The sequence below is a fragment of the Equus przewalskii genome, chromosome 8 (genome assembly GCF_037783145.1).
Source record: "Equus przewalskii isolate Varuska chromosome 8, EquPr2, whole genome shotgun sequence".
Taxonomy (NCBI): domain Eukaryota; kingdom Metazoa; phylum Chordata; class Mammalia; order Perissodactyla; family Equidae; genus Equus; species Equus przewalskii.
Genome location: NC_091838.1, coordinates 80861722 through 80879831, shown reverse-complemented (window position 1 = coordinate 80879831; position 18110 = coordinate 80861722). Strand labels below are relative to the sequence as shown.

The 18110-nt window shown below is 43.4% G+C and overlaps 1 protein-coding gene across 9 annotated transcripts in view; it reads left to right on the top strand.

Moving 5' to 3' along the window:
- TRAPPC9 (trafficking protein particle complex subunit 9) overlaps nucleotides 1-18110 on the top strand; it is a 626356-nt gene that overhangs the window by 262776 nt on the left and 345470 nt on the right. For 4 of the 9 annotated variants that reach the window (XM_070631021.1, XM_070631022.1, XM_070631029.1 and 1 more), the window contains one exon: nucleotides 1647-1745. The exons of the other annotated variants lie outside the window; for them this stretch is intronic. In XM_070631021.1, coding sequence (XP_070487122.1) covers nucleotides 1647-1745 — 99 coding nt within the window. The remainder of the gene's footprint in view (nucleotides 1-1646; nucleotides 1746-18110) is intronic. 9 annotated transcript variants of the gene reach the window in all.

Genomic DNA, 18110 nt, shown 5'->3' with positions numbered 1-18110 from the left:
ACCTGTGCACTTTTTCTGTTTTAGATGCAGTGAACTTAACAAGAAAACCACTCCCAAATGGGTTAGCTCCTTTCGGAAACGTAATCAATAGAACATGGCAGTAAATAGTGTCTATAAGTTAACAATTTGCAATCCCAGTAAAGTATGAACAGATTGCAACAGTAAATAGAAAAATTGAGCACAAAATGAGACCAGCTCTGTTCATGTTGTTCCTTATATCATTCATCTTATGCTCAGAACTGTGAATGTACCAGTTCCAAAAATCTTTTTATGCCTTCTGTTGCAAGGTGAATATAAGTATTGTTGGATATGAGTCTCTAAATGAATTGCCTGAAGTTTTCTCTGAATTGCAGCAAGATAGCTGGAAGGTGTACACCTCAAGGGAGAGGCTTTCTGGAGGAACCTGATGGGGTCAGGGTCAGTGTGGACGTGAGGCTCTCAAGGAGACGTGTTGGGACGATGGCATGCCAGGCATGCTGCCTGAGGGATTCTCACTGTCCTGAACTTGGGTGTGGACAATGTATGGCATGTGGTACCTTAACATGACTCTGGGCAGAAAGAATGAGATGATAAATGGACAGTCCTCAAGTTTCTTCTCAGGTAGTGAATCCATTCAGAACCTTGGGTATGTTTTTTTCTCTGACAACAGACAACTTGGCATAGAAAAGAGTTCAGCATAATAAAGCTGAGTCCAGAATCCAGATGTGAAAGTCAAGTGAAAATGTGGTTAATTCCTGTGAATGGTGAATGGAAAATAATTCTGAAAGCCCAGAATCCCGACTGAGGGACTCATTTTTATTAAAGTGGTCTAGGTGTATATGCATACTAAATGTTCAGGCACACCTGACCCTGTCAAGTGGTCTGGGTGTTTTCCTTCCTCGCCACACTCATCCACCTTGTTCTGTTGCTGTGGGCATTGCCTGTCCGTAGGACGTTGTGTGTATGAATGATATTGAGGGTGAGCCCCCTGCGGGTAGGGCTTCAGCTGTTCATTAACCTACTCCAGGGACCTGGGCCAGCACCTGACACACCATAAGATCTCAATGAATATTTCCTGATTAAGTGAATGGATACGTGGTTGTCTTCCCTCTCTATTGAAAGTGCCACATGAGAGTTTGTGCTTACCTCCTCCAGCCCCAGAGCCTCTTGGTGCCTGGCACGAGGTGTGCGTGTCGGGGCCTGTGGCCTGGCACTGACTCCATACGCTTTTCCTGGCTGATGGTACGTCACTTTGCCTATTTCAGCTTCAGTTTCCTCTTATGTAAATTAACTCTCTGGGCTTATTTTGAGAATCAAGTGAAATAATGCATATAAAATGCTTTTAAATCCGTGAAGTGTTGTTGGTGATTGAGCCGTGTGTGTGTGTCTATCATCAGTCATTGTAATTATGCTCATTTAGGCCAGAGTGATGTTCACGCCTAAGATAAAAATAACTCTGATAATGTTCGTAAGTTCTGATTTATTCTTTGATTTCCCATCTTCCTGCCATGAAGTTATCAAGCTATAAATAAATATTATGACTCTTTTATGACAAAGGAATTGAAGTAGCTTCTTTTCTGACACAGCCAACCTATCTTTACAGTGTTAGCCAATGCAACTCGCCATCTCCTCTAGTTCTTGATTGTGCCTTTCTGTCTCATGCCTAGAATAAGGCATCACTGAGACATGGAGACGTTTCTGAGATGGGGACTCCTGCATGTGTGCTAAGAGCATCTGCTCAGCCTCCACTGAGGAAGACGCTTCATGTAAGTGTGCACTGAGTAAGAGGCGCGAGCGTTGAGCTTGGCAGCTGAGAGGGATTCAGATGTGGAAAGATGTTCTTGCCCCAGGAAGCACTTATGCTTTACTGGATTTTCTGCTTAAGTTCATACTAAAGTAGGTATTTAGCTGTTTAATATTGCGGGGTAGAGTAAAATATGGAATGAAAAATGAGAGAAGAGGTGATAATATAAAAAGCTTCATATACTTTCTTGCATTTGGTTACTAAAATCACACTGCAAAATGAGGGCTCTTAGCTCCATTTTTTCTATAAAAAGTTGAGGCTTGTAGATATTAAGTAACTTGCCCAAAGTTATAGAGTTTATAAATGACAGGGCAAGTGGTTTCAGAGCCTGGTGTGTGGGAAACTATAAGGAGCTCATTATTACTCATTATAAAGTATAAGAGGCATAGAAATACGCAGGCCATATCATCAACGTAGAAGTTTTAAAAGCTCAGATTAATTATAAAATGTCATACTGTTCTTTTTTAAAAAACAGTTTTGAGTAGAGGTGTTTGCTTTTTTGATGGAGATACTTACAGTGTCTTGAATGTAAGCTGAGTTGAAATGTGAGTATATGTAGACAATCATGTGCATACCTCTCCCCTCCCCTGCCCCTGCACACACATGCACACATGGTACCCGCTGACACATATTCCTATAGGTTGAGTGTAGGATTTAGTTCTTGACCAAACCCCAGTTGGAACCTGCTCTGATATCAGTGGGCAGACAGGTGTCTGCTGTGGCACCTGGCATGCATGCCTCAGTGGCCCGCACAGTTGCCTCCTGCATATACAGCATTGTGTAATGTATTGCCAAAGGAGGCAGAGAAGGTACTTAGAAACTCCAGCACAGAGAAGAATTGAGTAGCTGGTGGAGAACTTACTAAGTATATCTTCATAAATTCCTTAAATATATAACATTTCTGAGTGCTTTCTTCTTGAAAAAGTTGGTTTTAAGAATTCAACCAGTGTATTGGATATTCAGCAACTTGTTAGCTGGATTGAATCAGCTCTATTATATGTTAGGTATTCTACTAGGAACATTGATATGCGTTGTCTTACTTAAGGCAGTAAGTACTGAACTTAGATGAGGGAGAGACGGTGAGGATGGAGTTACAGAAAGGGAATTGGCATGGAATTCCATCAAGGTGGCCCAGTAAGGTCCTGCTTTGACTCGTCCTTGCTGGCATAGGGCTTAGGCAATAACAGAAAAATTTAAAAGGAGAAAACCAAAATACCTCCGTGAGTTAAAAAATAAGATAAACATTTTGTGAAATAGAAATAAAATACGAAGCAGTTAGCTGGGTTCTGGGTCCAAAAGGGTCATTTGTGGTTAGGATTTTAGCACAATGCAAAAATCCTAAATAAAACATTAGCAAATCAAATTCTGCCTGGTATAAAAGGAACAATATGTCATGACCAAGTAGGCTTTATCTTGGAAATGCAACAATGGTTCTATGTTCGAAAGTTTCTCAATGTTACATATCATACTAGCAAATTAATTGAGGGAAAATATGATAATTTAAATAGTTACAGAAAATTTCAATATATATTCATAATAACAATTCTTAGTAAACTAAGACTTCAAGGGAGTAATATTAGCTTAATAAAGGGTGTCTGAAAAATCTATAGGAAACATCATACTTAATAGTGAAACTTTAGACTCATTACTTTTTAAGTCAGGAGCAAGACAGGGATGTCTGCTATCACTGCTTCCACTCAAAATTATCCCAGTTCTAGCTAATGCAATAAGAAAAGACAAAGATGTAAGAATTAGAATGGAAGAAACAAAACTGTCCTTATTTGTGGATGAGAGGATTGTCTATGTGGAAAATTCAAGAGAACCGCTGGACAAACTGTTAGAATTGGTGAGAAAGTTCAACAAATTTTCTTGGTTCGAAATAAAAAGTTATAGCATATCTCTATACCAATGAAAGCTAATTAGAAAATACAATTTAAAATATTCCTGTTCACAGTAGCCAGCAATACTCTAAGATACCTTGAAGGAAATCTAACAATGTACACAAGACCTTTATGAAGAGTATTACAAAGCATAAGAGAAGACCTGGTGAAATAGCAAACTATATACCATATTCGTGGATGGGAAGACTCAGTATTGTGAAGGTGTCAACTTACTCCCTGATTAATCTATGAATTACATGTAATTCCTAGCAAAATCCCAACAGGAGTTTTTAAATCAACCTAGCAAACTAATCTTAGCATTCATATGGAAGAAGAAGGCCCAAGAATAGCCAAAATAAACGGAAGAATGGGACGAAGTGGAGAAATCCTGCTCTAGGAGATATTAAGGCTTATCAAGCAAGAGCAATTAAAACAGTCTGATCAATGTACAGGGACAGATAGGCAAATGGAAGAGAACAGAAAGCCCCAAATCAGATCCATTGGTATAGGGAAGTTTGACATGCCCTATTTCATAAATTCTAAGAAGCACTCTTGTTTTCTCTCTGAAGTATGAATTCATTTTACAATATATGATGTTTTAAAATTGTTGTCAGCCAGATGGCAGACCTAACACAGGTTTATAGAAGTCTTCTGATACGAATTTTAGAATCAATGGAATATGGAATGATGGAGGGGGGCATTATAAATAGCGGGAGAAAGTAAGAACCTTTTCATAAATAATACTGGACCATTTGACTATTCCTGTAGAAAAAAATTGGAATACTGTAAGAAAGATCAGTATCAGGTAGGATCAATGCTCAAGTATGAAAAAGCAATATGTTCACAATTTTAGAAGATAACATAGGACACAATGTCAACGACCTTAGGGGAGGGAGGGGTTTCTTAGGATTGGCATATAAAGCACCAACTATAAAGAAAAAGGCTGACCGGTTTGATTACATTAAACTTTTACAAAATTCTGCAAAGGAGACTGTGAACACAATTTAAAATTAAGTCACATGAATATTATTATATTATGCATCTTTAGGTATATATGATATATCCTCATGAAAAAATTAAAAAGACAGAAGGAGAGAGAATCCACAGAAAGGGAGATATGACCAACACACATCCCCAGAAGGGACTGGTATCTAGAGTGTACGAGGGGTTCTCATGATACATGACACACGAATCAGTAAGTAAGAGAGATGGTGGTGGAGCTGAGTGGGCCTTTCCCAGAAGATGAAGCCTAAGCTGGCACGGGTCACACTGCCGGCGCCCCCTGGCTCGGCCATGCGAGTGCTCCTGTCTGCTCACTTTGCTTGAGCCCTGCCTGTGCCCCAGCCCGTGATTAAATGTCTTTATAATGCTCCTGTAAATGTGAACGAGGGAGATGCATATTAACGTGCTCTGACGTACAGCTCCCTCATCCTCCCTGCTTTTACCCTGCTTTGTTGTTCTCCATGGCACTTAGTAGCCCCTGACGTTACCTTCATTATCTCTTTGATTTTTGTTCATTGCCTGCACCTCCAGAAGGGCAGTGATTTTGTCTGTTGTGTTGTCAGTGTGCTTCCACAATGCTTGGCACAAAACAGGTCATGTATTTGTTGGGTACGTGACTGGATGGATGGATGAGACAGGTACAGTTTCACATTTGTAAAATCTGTACCCATCAGACTGGGAAAATTAAAAAAAAAAGTCTGTAATACCAGAAATGGCAAGAATATAGCAAAAGAGGAATTCTTATAAATATAATGTTGGCCAAAGTATAAATTTGTACAACCATTTGGCACTCTTAGGAAAGTTGAGGCTGTGTGTGTTTTTGACCCATTATCCCTCCTTCTTGGACGATCCATCAGAGGACCTCTTGAACAAGGGGCCAGGTCCAGGCTGTTCCCGCAGTGCTGTTTGAATAGTGAAAATTAGAAGCAGCTGAATGTCTGTTAATAGAGGCCTCAAATAACAAGTGGCAAATTCATATATTGAAGTACCATACAGTAGTTAAGGTGAGTGAACTAAATCTACATTTATCAGTGTGGTTAAATCTTGAAATGATCATATGTTGAGTGAAGACAGTAAGTTTCAGAATAAAGTGATTAGTAAGATTACATTTCCATCATGTTTAAAAACATGCAGAACAATAATATATCGAGATACGTAAGTATATAAAATATATGTGAATGACAGACATCAGCTTCAGGAGGGTGGTTACCTCTGAGGAGGAAGATAGGTGCATTTAGGGGCTTTACCTATAAGGAAATACAGCAAAATGTTAAGATTTGTTAAAGCCCCCTGGATTTGGGTCCGTGGATGGTGATTACCCTATACTATTTAAGTTTTACATATCCTATACATCAAAGAAAGTTGAAAAAAGAGGTATCTGGATTCAAATTCTGGTCCTTACTGTGCAACCCTGGCTCATTTCTTAATCTCTCTGAACATTAGTTTCTTCATCAGTAAAATAATTACTCCTTTGCAAGATTGTTGTAATCATTAAAGTTAGTGCCTGTGAAGTGCTGTGCATGTAGTTGTGAATTCAATAAAAGCAACTGAATTAACTAGATTAAAATAGTAACACAGATACTTGAAATATAGGAGGTGGCAAGGTGCCATAGACAGGACCAGACGGATCTGGGTTGACACCTCTTTTCCATGACTGGCTAGCTCTGTGGCCTTGAGCAAGGTAGTCATTTTGAACCTCAGTTTATCCATCTCAAAACTGGGACAATTATAGCTCTCATTGAAATGGGGAGGAGAGGAGGGAGGATTCAATGAGATCAGAGCTCCTAGCCCATCAGGGAAGGTGATGATGATAATGACCAATGTTGATTTATGAGATCATTCCATTCCTGTCCTTAGTACTTGCCATGCGTAACCTCGCTCAGTGGTGACAACAAGCCTAGGTTCGGTTGTTACCTCTCCCTGCTTCAAAGATTCAGCACCCAGACTCAGAGGTGATGCCACTTATATGGGGAGCGGTGGAACCAGGTTTGAAGCCAGCCACTTGAGAACTACTTCACCATACTACTATCGTCGTGAAAATATATAGAAATTATATTACAGTGTGATAATTACAAGAGAAGTTTGGGATGTTGGGTGCTGTTGACTATGTCTGGGAGGTTCAGTAAGGCTCCAGAAAGAAACTGACATTTGAATTGTGCTTGAAAGGATATTTAGGAACTTCTTGGGCACAATAAATGACAGACATGCTGGCCAGAGAAAAGAAGCACATGGCCTGCCAACTCGCAGCCTGTTTGGGCAATGAGTTGGGGCTCTGTGTGTCTGCACGACAGGATGGATGGAGGGGCAGGCTGTCACCATGGATGGGCTTCTAGGCAGCTGGTAAGGGCCTTGAATCCATGCCAGAGAATAGCGACTTAACTCTGTGGGCCTGAGTTGCCTTTGGAAGTTTTTAAACATGAGATTTATTTTAAATTGTGAAACTTACAGAAAAAGTATAGAGAATAATATAACTAACATCCATGGACCACCCTACCCCACCCTTCAGCTCATGGATTCTTAACATTTTACCATATTGCCTGCCTGCCTCCCTCCCTTCCCTTTTAAAAAAATCAAACATTAAAGATATAGTTGAGTTAATGTAGCATATAAGAAAATGCTCTGATTTCATTCCTTGTCCTGCCTTCCCACTCCAGAATTAGCTAGTCATCGTCTTGAATTTGGTGTTTGTCATTCCTATGCCTGTCAGGTTGGTTATTTGCTTACTCCTATTTTTATAGAGGACTAGAGATGGGCAAAATTTGCAAAATATGCCAATATTGTGCCTTTCTGATCCTTTGGCAGAGAGCCCCCCCTCTGCCACACCCGAAGTGTGGGACATGTCTCTTCCTCTGAGGGGCAGGTGATAGGGAAGAGAAGGTAGATGCCTGTAGTGGTCAGGGCCTAGCAGGGAAAAGCAGGCAGGCGCAGGTGGCATTGTGGGCGGGGTTAAGGGAAACGGCAGGATGTTCAGCAACTAACAACAGTGGGAAGCTGCCAGCCCCTCTAGGCCTGAGGGGGTGAGGGGACAAAATGGTGTGGCCAGAGCCTTCTGAGAGCTGGAGCCATGGAAGAGTAGCAGACAGGGTGGGCACAGGGGCACAGCCCAACAGTGCTGTGGCGGAGAGGGAGGAGAGACAGACATCCCAGACTCTCCTCTTCCTGCCCTTCTGTCTCCTGCCGTCTCTCCGTGGGCTGAACCCAACCAGAGAGATAGGTGCTCGTGATACAGCCTGAGGGTCACCTGTCACCCAGGCCGTGCCAGACAGCTCAGGCAGAGGGTGGGAAAGCACATTCAGCACTTTCTGTGCTTTATCTTATATATTCTTCCCAACACGTCTGTGAGGTAGAGCCTATTGTCTCCATGGAGACTGAAGCTTACACATGAGATAGGTGAAAACATGGGTTGAGGGGCCTGAGGTCAGTCCCTCGTGTGCTGACTGACTTGGACCTGGGTACCGCGGCTGGCCATCAGGTCCATAGGTCCAAGTCATGGGACATGACTTGCTCTTTGAGGGCAGTGGCATATATTGGCACTCCCCTCTTTGTAGGTAGAGTTTTTCTCTGCCATACGTGTTTTGTTGCACATGTCCTTTAGGGCTAGAGGTGTCATACTGTTTCATCTCTTCTTTTGAAATGATAGAATGATTGAGGAATTGTGGCAGATGGGAACAGAGGAGGAGGCACCACATCTGGGCCTGGGAGGCAGCCAGGGTGGCACTTCCGTTCTCTGTGTTCTAGGGACCAGGACGGAGCTGCAGTCACTCATTCATTCACCCCGCTAACAGGGGTTTTTCTCTTGGGCACCACGCCACGTGGACGCATAACTTGAGTGGTTTGTTGCCAGCTTTCCAGAGGGCCGGAATCAATGAGCGTAAATAAGAGAGTGTGGAAAGGAAGGAAACTCACAGGTTGAATGCTACCAGGTACTGGACATCTTTCTTTTACTCTCTGACTTTTTCCTTATAACAGCCCTCTGATTTAGACATTGCATGGTCCCTCTTTATAAATGAGGAAGTGAAGGTTTGGAGAGGTTGATTTGTTTACGCAAGTAAACTAGTAATGTGGCTAAGCTGGAATTCAAGCTGGCAACTCTCTGGCTTTAAGCCCCCTGCTCCTATGTAGAAAATAATCTGTATTTTAGGAGGAGTGTGGATAAGATGTCCCTGCAGGTGGAAGTAGCAGAAAGAAGAGAAGACTGCACGGAAGAAGTGGCCTCTAACCCGGGTGTGAAGCAAGGTGGGGATGGGACCCGCCTCCCTGGGAGCTGTGTTCACCCTGGCCTGTCCTTCTCCACATGGGGTCATTGCAGGAACAGCTGTCCCAGTGAGCATTACACGTGAAGTCTGCCAGGGGGCTGCCCTGCTGTGGGGGGTGCTGGGGCAGTCACTTGAGCCACTTGTCCAAGCTGGACCCTCAAATGGCTGCCCTTTCTGTCTTGGGGGCTTCTTTTTGGAATATTGTAGTAAGAGAGGAAGGTCATAAAATGTCACATAGTCTATTGTGTGCCTCCAACGTTCACTTCTTGGCACTTGTAAAAAAGAAAATTAAAAACCATTCTGTGCGTGTGTGCACGAGATGCAGTGTTTCTGAGGACACGTCTTCAAATGCAATCGTGTGGAGCTATTTTTAGGCATCCTCTCTCCCAACAGTGCTGTTTAAAGATTCAGCTCAGGCTGCTAATAGGTATATTTATAACCGTTCTGTCACTGCCCCAGCATGAATGCTGCTGCAGATGATGCTATTCTTGGAGGCGGTTGCCATGGTCACCATTAACCCTTTTGCCTTGGAAGAGTCTATCAGTCGGTCTGCTTTGTTCCCCCAGGGCGCTCAGCAGCATTTGAATGCATACATGTACTTTGAAGTGGAAACAAAAATTGAGTGCATTTTATGCTTAAACAGTGAATAAACTCGATAAATGAATGGGCAGCATGAGTAATTAACATTAGTAGAGGTTCCTCCCTTGCCCTTAAAAAAAATAGAACAATAAAGTTAGCTTTGCAGCCACTGCCAAGCACTGCAGTGCTAAAATCATCTTTTAAATTTGAATATAGATTCACACTGGAGGAAGAAGAAGACTCAGTCCCTTAAGATGCATTGTTCCTGCTTCACTACCTACTATTTCTCTAACTTCTCCACATATTGCTTTAGAAGTCCAAGGATCTCTTTATTAATATTTACTCATTAATTATTAGAATACCACTACGAGGGGCTCTAAAGCTGGTGTCCCTTAGGGCATACATTCAGTGCTGATTTATCTAGAAGGACTCTTTGATCAGGGGGTTCAAAACAAATAGAATGGAGACATAGTCTAATGAGTAGACTGGTTCCTCTGACTTTTAACGAATCCCCACTGTGAGGCATGCTGGGGTAGAAATGGGGTTGGTTCTCTTACCCACAAGTAGCTTACAGCTGGAAGAGAAATTAAACAGTTGACTCTTCCCACATGAAGAACAAACTCAGCGTGACAAAAAGATAGAAGAAATGTTCTACGGAAAGAGAGAGAGTGGCCATTTGGGCTTTTTCTCAAGGATTAGTTACAATTAGGATAGGTGGAGGAAGTAGTTCAAAAATTACTGGCTGAGGGGAAAACTGTGACAATGTGTGGCCTTTTAGGGCAGTGGCTGTAGCACAAATAAATCTTTGGAAGAGATCTAGTGGGAGTTGAAGCTGGAAAGACAGCATGGGGCTTGACCCAGGAAGGCCAAGAATGCCATGCTGAGGAATTACTATTGATGAGCCGTCCAAGGTTTTTGAGGAGAAAGGTTGCCCTTGATCTGCCTCCTGTTTCGTGAGGATAGCTGTGTGCATAATGTGGCAAGATACTGGAGGCAGAGAGATGGTGGAATATGAGGTATTGTTGGGTGGAATTTTGAAATTCGTTGAAGTTTTCTTAGTTGGTATGTAAGAGCATTGTTTGTTGAATTGAATTATCTTTCCTTCATCGATTGAGATGGATATGAGAGACATTTTTATGCTCTTGTTAAGTGCCAGGCGTACTGGGGGAAGCAAGGCATTAAGTGTATACACACAGACACATACACACCCCAATAGGAAACTAGAGATCGTTCTCGCTATTTAGAACTTATGACTTAATTGGAAGACATGCATCTATGGAGTGAACAGTCTATCTGGACAAGTTAAAGGTGAAATATATTTTATAAGCATGGAATGAGTGGTTTGAGGATATAGTGAACAGGTCACTACTGGGAGCTGGGATGTCTGAATTCCAAGTCCAGCTCTTTGGCTTTTATTTCCGTGTGTAAAATGAAGAGGAAGGAGAGAACAGCTGTGGTTTCAATGAGTGATCCATCTAAGAGTATGGGCCCACTTCCAGTAAGTCCTCTAGCTTCCATCCCTCTGTGTCCATCTCCTCGTTTGCCCCTGCAGCTGAGTGCCCCCTTGTGGTGGTGCCTTTTCAGGGTGTGGTCATTATCATTCGCTCTCTCCCATCCCCCCCCATCCCCCCTTTCTCTCTCCCTCTCCTTCTCCTCTCCTCCTTTTCTCTCTCCTCTCTCCCTCTCTCCCCCACCCCCAAAATATCAGACAATGAATATGTTCCTCAAGGGCATGAGTTGATCTTAGGTATTTGTGTATTTACTGTTCCTGCCATGGAGCTTGTCTTAGAATAGATACTGGTGAGTGATGAATGAGTGAACAAGGGAAAATAAAACTAAGAAAAGATTAACAGCTTTTTGGTGGAGTAGGTTTTAAAAAAGTCCTTAGGAATTATTTGAGATATACCAAAAAGGTATAAAGAAAAATGATCAATTGTGTATCTACCACCCAGGTTAAGGGGTGGGTTCCTTTGATGCCTTTAAAGCCCCTGTGCACGAGGATACATCAGAGCCTTTCCCTCTCCACAGAGGGAAACCACAGGCCCCAGTTGGATGTTTATCATTCCTATGCATTTCTCTGTACTTCTGCTAAAAAGGTACTACTCACTCAACAGTATCTGGTATTGCTTTGCATCTTTTAACCTTTTAATAAATTGATTGGCATGTATTGGAGTGGAATATAGAGACCACCTTCCAGGGCAATGTCAGACACATATTTGGAGAGAAGACATGAGAGTCAGAGAGCTGAGTCTTGGAACCTACAGCATATTGGAAGGGGTGGGTCAGGGAAGGGAGCACAACCCAGTGAGGGCATCCAGAACCAGGAAAGAGGTCACACGTGTCAGTGTGTCTTAAATAACGAGGCCCCTACTTGTGTACAGACTGTGGTTTACAGGGCACTTTCACGTTCATTTTCTTTTTTTTCTGTTATTTGAGAAATAATCATGGCAGATATTATCTTTATTCTATGAATAAGGAAACTGAACCTTAGGAATATGATAAAACAGGAGTTTTCATCAACCACACCTGAAAACATCCCAGAAAACCATGAATTCCCAAGAAAACTAGGAAATTCTGGACTTTCCTTGGGCATCAGTTTTGAAACATAATGCTCTGAGTTCCACTTACTCATGTTTATTTGTAAATAAATTACATGGGTCAGACTTTGTAATATTGTTTTTTTTAACCATAAGAAAAAAAGGAGCATATTGTCCAATACATCTTTTCTTATCATTGAGCATGCCAGTGGACTGCTGCAGATTAGGTACCAACTATGGATTACAAACCTGTGGAGAATCTTCTAGAAAATAGAAAAATATTTTATTAAAAAAATAGAAATATTTTATTAAAATATTAATATCTTAAAAATATTTTATTAAAAAAAAGGATGGCCGTGGGATGGATTTCATTCTCTTTTAAGGGATTGCTTAAATTGTTTGGTTTTTCCTGGGCTACCGATACCAAACTGGCTAGCAAAAGAAACCACAAGGAAATTTCAGGAACAATCTAGCACCTTCTGACCGTATATACATTAGAAGTGTATTTTTGAATAAAGATGCTATTTTTAAAATGCCATGTAGTTGGTAAAGAGACAACGCTATCAATCCGTGGTTGAAATTCTGGACTTTTTCTTATCAGCTTGATTACCCACTTAAAGGTGGATTTAGAACAAGATTGTATGTGCCTTCCTTGGGGGTGGTTTTGGGGCTAACTGGGTTTATCTGGTGGAAGTGGTGAGTCAACGGGAGGTAGCGGGCATGGTCGGCTGGGGTGTAAAGAAGCCTTTGCCTTTGCTTATGGCATGTCCTATGGCAAGTTCCCTCACGGTTGGTGGGGCTTCTCTGGCATTTAAAACTTCACAAGGGGAGAAGGTGGAATAAATCTTTAAATTAGTTGAAAGTACACTCTAATGGGAAAATATTTATTGGAGCAAGCAGGAACCCATGGGTTGAGGGAGCTACGAACTTTGGAAGATGTCCTGGGCCACTGTATTCTCAGGGCTGTGGCTTATTGCCCTGGGTCCATAAGGGTGGAGAAGCCCTTCAGGTTTCATTCATTCTTTCACATCCAGGGATACATGTCTTCACTCATTCCATTTCATCATCAGTAAAGCAGAGATAATAGTATCAGCGTTATAGAGTCATGATGAGGATTAAATGAGATACTCTAGGAAAAGCTGTCAGCACAGTGCCTGCCCCTTATTTAGTGCTCTGTCAGTCTCAGCTGTTGTTGTGTGGTCGTAATCCTTATTCATTCCTCCATCAGGCCTGTGCTGGGTACTGGGGATGCAGAGCAAAACAAAAGGCAGGTTATAGTCAAGGAGCGTACTGTCTAGTTAGTGAAGTCATTGGGTCAACAGATGATTACTGATGTCTGTAGTATAGTGAAAATATCGTTCAGGCTTTATTGTGAAAAAGCCCCTGGGTTACGTCCTGGTTACAGAGTGACGTAGGCTACATGTCACAGTGGCCCCTAGCTGCAGGTCCCCATCTGGAAAATGAAGATGGTGCCTACCCAGCAGGGTTGGAGCCAGGTTCAGTGAGATCGTGCATGCGTGCTCTCTGCTCAACCTGGCATGGTCCCATAATATTTGCTCAGTAAATGGTAGCTGTTTTTGTTTTTTTTTTTTAATGAAGTTTTTATTGAATTAAAACAGAAAAATACACAAATCATGATACAGCTTAGTAAAATATTGACTGCCCTTGTGTAATCATGAAATTTTATATCTTCTCATGTAACCATTTCTCAGATGAGAGGTGAAACACTAGTGGCCATCCCACATGTCCTTCCTGTGGTGCCCTGCTCATTCGCTGCCCCTCCGCCTCCCCAGTCACCGCTATCCCAGAGTCTGAGGCCATAGATTATTTTGCCTGTTTTTGAACTTTACATGAATGGCTGTGGAGGATACGTACTTTTTTTGTTTCCTGCTTCTCCTCAACATCATGTTGGCGATACTCATCCACATTGTTGCATGTGGCGGTAGTTTATTCATTTTGCATTGGGATGTAGTATTCTATTATATGAATATTCCACAACTGACCCATTCTACCATTGGTGGACCTTTGGGTTATTTCCTGTTTGGGGCTATTATATAAGAATGCTGCTGGATGGATGTCCTTGTATGTGTCTTTTTGGTGGACTTATTTGCATGTTTCTGTTAACTATAAACCATGGAGTGGAAATGCTGGGTTATTGGCTCTGTAGCGTTCTAATGAGAAAATTCTAGGAGCACAAATGTAGTAAAAGTGAAATGGGTGCAAAGAGAGGAGAGTACCCAGCCCTTCCAGGAGGGTTTTAAGGAAAGTTTCACAGAAGCTGAATGGGCCATACAGTGTGAGTGGGAAGTGCCAGGAAGAGGTGGGCGGGCATCCCTGGCAGAGGGAGTGGAACTCATGGGCCCCCACGGTGCCTTGACTCGCCATCCTCCCTTGAACCTCTGTGCCTGTTGGACTGAGTTCAAGGGTGTCTTAGCCATGTTGTCCTTTTATTCTGAAGCCTTTCATTTGCCTGCCCGTTCTAGAATGGGTATGCTGTCGACTTCTGTGCTTGACTCAAGAGTTCCCAGATACCCTGCATGGCTACTCCCAATCTGTGAGCTAATGCCATCGAGTCTGACTTGAAGTCAACACAGCTGGTCTGCTGTGCCGGTTCAGCAAGGCTTGTGCGATGCCACGTGCTCTATGCCCTTAGACAGCACATGTGGCTCAGTGCCCCAGGCTGTGGACAATGCCACCCACCTGGACCTGGGTCAGGGTTGACTCCGCCCTTTGTATCTGAAGCCAATACCCTCCTCTTTTTTTTTTCTTTGGATTTTTTTGTTTTGTTGTGTTTTATAGCCACTTGTCTCTTTCTCGTTAAGGCAGAGCACACTGGATATATTCCTATCATTCTCTATTTCTGCTTGTTTAGACTCTGAGTGGACAAGGCAGAATGCGCTTATTGTTTTGAGCCGCTGTTCCCATACAGGGCAGTGTCAACTGGGAGAGAGAAGCCAGTCTCGCTTGCCCTCTGGGATCAATCAGGCCTGAACTGAAAATTGCCATTAATTCCAACGAGCTCGTAGAGGAGCCTGGAGATGCACTGAGAGTGCATCACACAGATAACAGGGCTGGCACGGATGCTGTTTTAGAAAGGGCCCTTAGGGCATGGCGTGTCCTTTTGGCTTCTCCCAAGCCCCTTCTTAACAAAATTCACAGAGCAGGGAGACATTGTATCCAGCTAGACACAGTGCCTGGTGCATAGTTTAGTGCTCCAAAGTATTAGGTATTTCAATTATTGCCTTAGTGATATGACAATAGTGTTGCCATGTATGTGCCAATATTTTATGGAGATTTGGAAATACCACATGATATGCTTAAGAGCACAAATTTCAGAATCAGATGTACCTGGATTTGAATGCCAACTTAGTTACTATCTTGGACAAAATGCATCCTATCACTAACCTCAGTTTTTCATATATAAAGTGGGGATGCTAATAATGTACTTCACAGATTGTAAATGAAAGGCTGGAATGTGAAGCGGGTTCTTCTCAGACGTCAAAGAGCAGGTGAATCATCTGAGGGTCAAGTTAAAAGTAGCCGATTCAGCAGGTGTAGGGTGGGGCTGGGGTTGGAGATCTGCGTTTCCAACAGGCTCCCAGCGGATCCCTGCTGCTCCTGGTCCTCGGACAGCAAGTTGAGTAGCACCGGGTGAAGCCCATGACAGGCGGGTTTGTAGGAGGCGCCCTGGAAATGTCCGCGTTTAGACCTCGCCCTCCGCTCCGCCCCGCCTGGGATCCGAGTTTAGACCCCGCGCTCTGCTCCGCCGCATCCTGGGTCCATCCGAGTTTAGACCTCGTGCTCCGCTCTGCCACACCCGGGATCTAAGTTTAGATCCCATGTTCCGCTCCAGCGGACCCCGGGTCCGTCCGAGTTTAGACCCGTGCTCTGCTCTGCCACACCTGGGATCTGAGTTTAAACCCTGCGCTCCGCTCCGCCACACCCGGGATCTGAGTTTAGACCCCGTGCTCCGCTCCGCCAGACCCCGGGTCCGTCCGAGTTTAGGACCCCGCGCTCCGCTCCGCTGCACCCGGATCCCAGTTGAGACCCCGCGCTCTGCCCCACGGCACTCCAAGTCCGAGTTTAGACCCCGCGCTCTGCTCCGCCGCACCCTGGGTCCGAGTGTGGACCCTACGTCGGTGCTGTCACACCCTGGGTCCAAGTGTACACTCATTGGTGCACCCCAGATCCTAGTGTACACCCCGCTTCCACGCTGCCCCAACTGGGATCCAAGTGTGGACACTGCGTTCTGCACCGCCGTGTCGGTGATCTGAGTATAGACCCCGCGCTCCGCTCCTCTGCACCCCGGGTACAAGCATAGACCCCTCACTCTGCCGTCTCCCTGGCTTTGTGTGTGCTTCCCGCAGCTTATACAGCTCCCTTCTATCTCCACCTCTCTGGGTCCTACCTTCCCTTCTAGACCCAGCTCAGCTGCTGCTTCTCCCCAAAGCCTTGGCTGCTCCCCTTCTCCCTCCCTCCCCTGGAGTCCTTTCCTCCCTTCTGGCTGCGGGCCATGCATGGCCCTGGCCCCAGGCTTTAAGTTCCGGAGGATGGGAGTAGAGTTGTGATTCATTTCAGTGCTTCCTAAAGTGTCTCACGGATCCTTGCCCATAGATGCCGAGCAATGAATGCATGGGTGCGCTCGGTGAGGAGTCGTGAAGCTAGAGCTCCAAGGATAGGCTCTGAGCCGGGAGTTCATCCTGCCCACCCCCCAGGCAGCCCAGCTTTCCCCCTGGCCTGTATGGGCTCCTACTGGTCACCTGGTTTTGTGCAGCTTTGATTTTTCTGGTGGGAACCTGATTTATGCCCGCCCCCCACCTCTTTTTTTTTTTTTTTTGCATGGTATGATGAACCTACACCTACCTTCCTCTCCAAATTACTGGAAACATTACAGATAGGAAGGTGGAGAGAGATCCAGTTCCTTTTCTTCTCTCCTGATTGCAGCTTAAAAATTTGTCACTTTTGTTTTATTATCATAGTGTATCTTTCTAAAACGCCTGATTCTGTCCCTCTTCTTGAAACTCTTGCTTGCAGAATGAGAGCCCGACTCCTCCCCCGCCTCACCCCAACCCGGGCCCCCAGCCTACTGCTTACCCATCCTGCCTCTTCCTCCTCTCCAAGTGCAGCAACTATTTAGAGTTCTCATTCTCTTTTTAAAAACTGTATTGTTATATATGTATGGATATGTAATTTTAACTGTTTTTACATGTGTAATTCAGTGACAATTACATTCACAGTGTTGTGCCTCTATCACCACTATTTCCAAAAATTTCCATTACCCCAATTAGAAACTCTGTGCCCATTCAGGAAAAACTCCTCGTGCCACCATATTCCCAGCTTTTGGTAACCTTTAACCTACTTTATCTCTATGAATTTGCCTATGCTAGATATTTTATATATATGGAATCATACATTATTTGTCCTTTTATCTGATTTATTTCACTTGGCATAATGTCTTGAAGGTTCATCAATGTTGTAGCCTGTATCAGAACTTCATTCTTTTTTGTAGAGGGATAGTACCCCAGTGTATATGTACAGCATATTTTGTTTATCCATTCTTCTGTTGATGGACACTTGGATTTCCATCTCTTGGCCAATGTGAATAATGCTGTAGTGAACATTGGCATACAAGTATTTAAGTCCCTGTTTTGAATTTTTTGGGAACATACCTAGGAGTGGAATTGTTGTGACATCTGATAATTCTGTGGTTATCTTTTTGAGGGACCACCAGACTATTTTCCATGTTGGTTGCACCATTTTGCATTTCCACCAGCAATGTACAAGGGTTCTAATTTCTCTATGTCCTTAGCAACATTTGTTATTTTCTGATTTCTTTGATTATTATTAGTAGGTGTGAAGTGGTATCTCATTGTGGTTTTGATTTGTATCTCCCTAATGACCAATGATATTGACCATCTTTCTGTGTGCTTGTTGGCCATTTGTATATCTTCTGTGGAGAAACATCTATTAAAGTCCTTTGCCCATTTTTTAATGGAGTTGTTTGTCTTTTTGTTCTTGAGCTGTCGGAGTTCTTTATGTATTGTGTCTATTAAACCCTTATGAGATATGATTT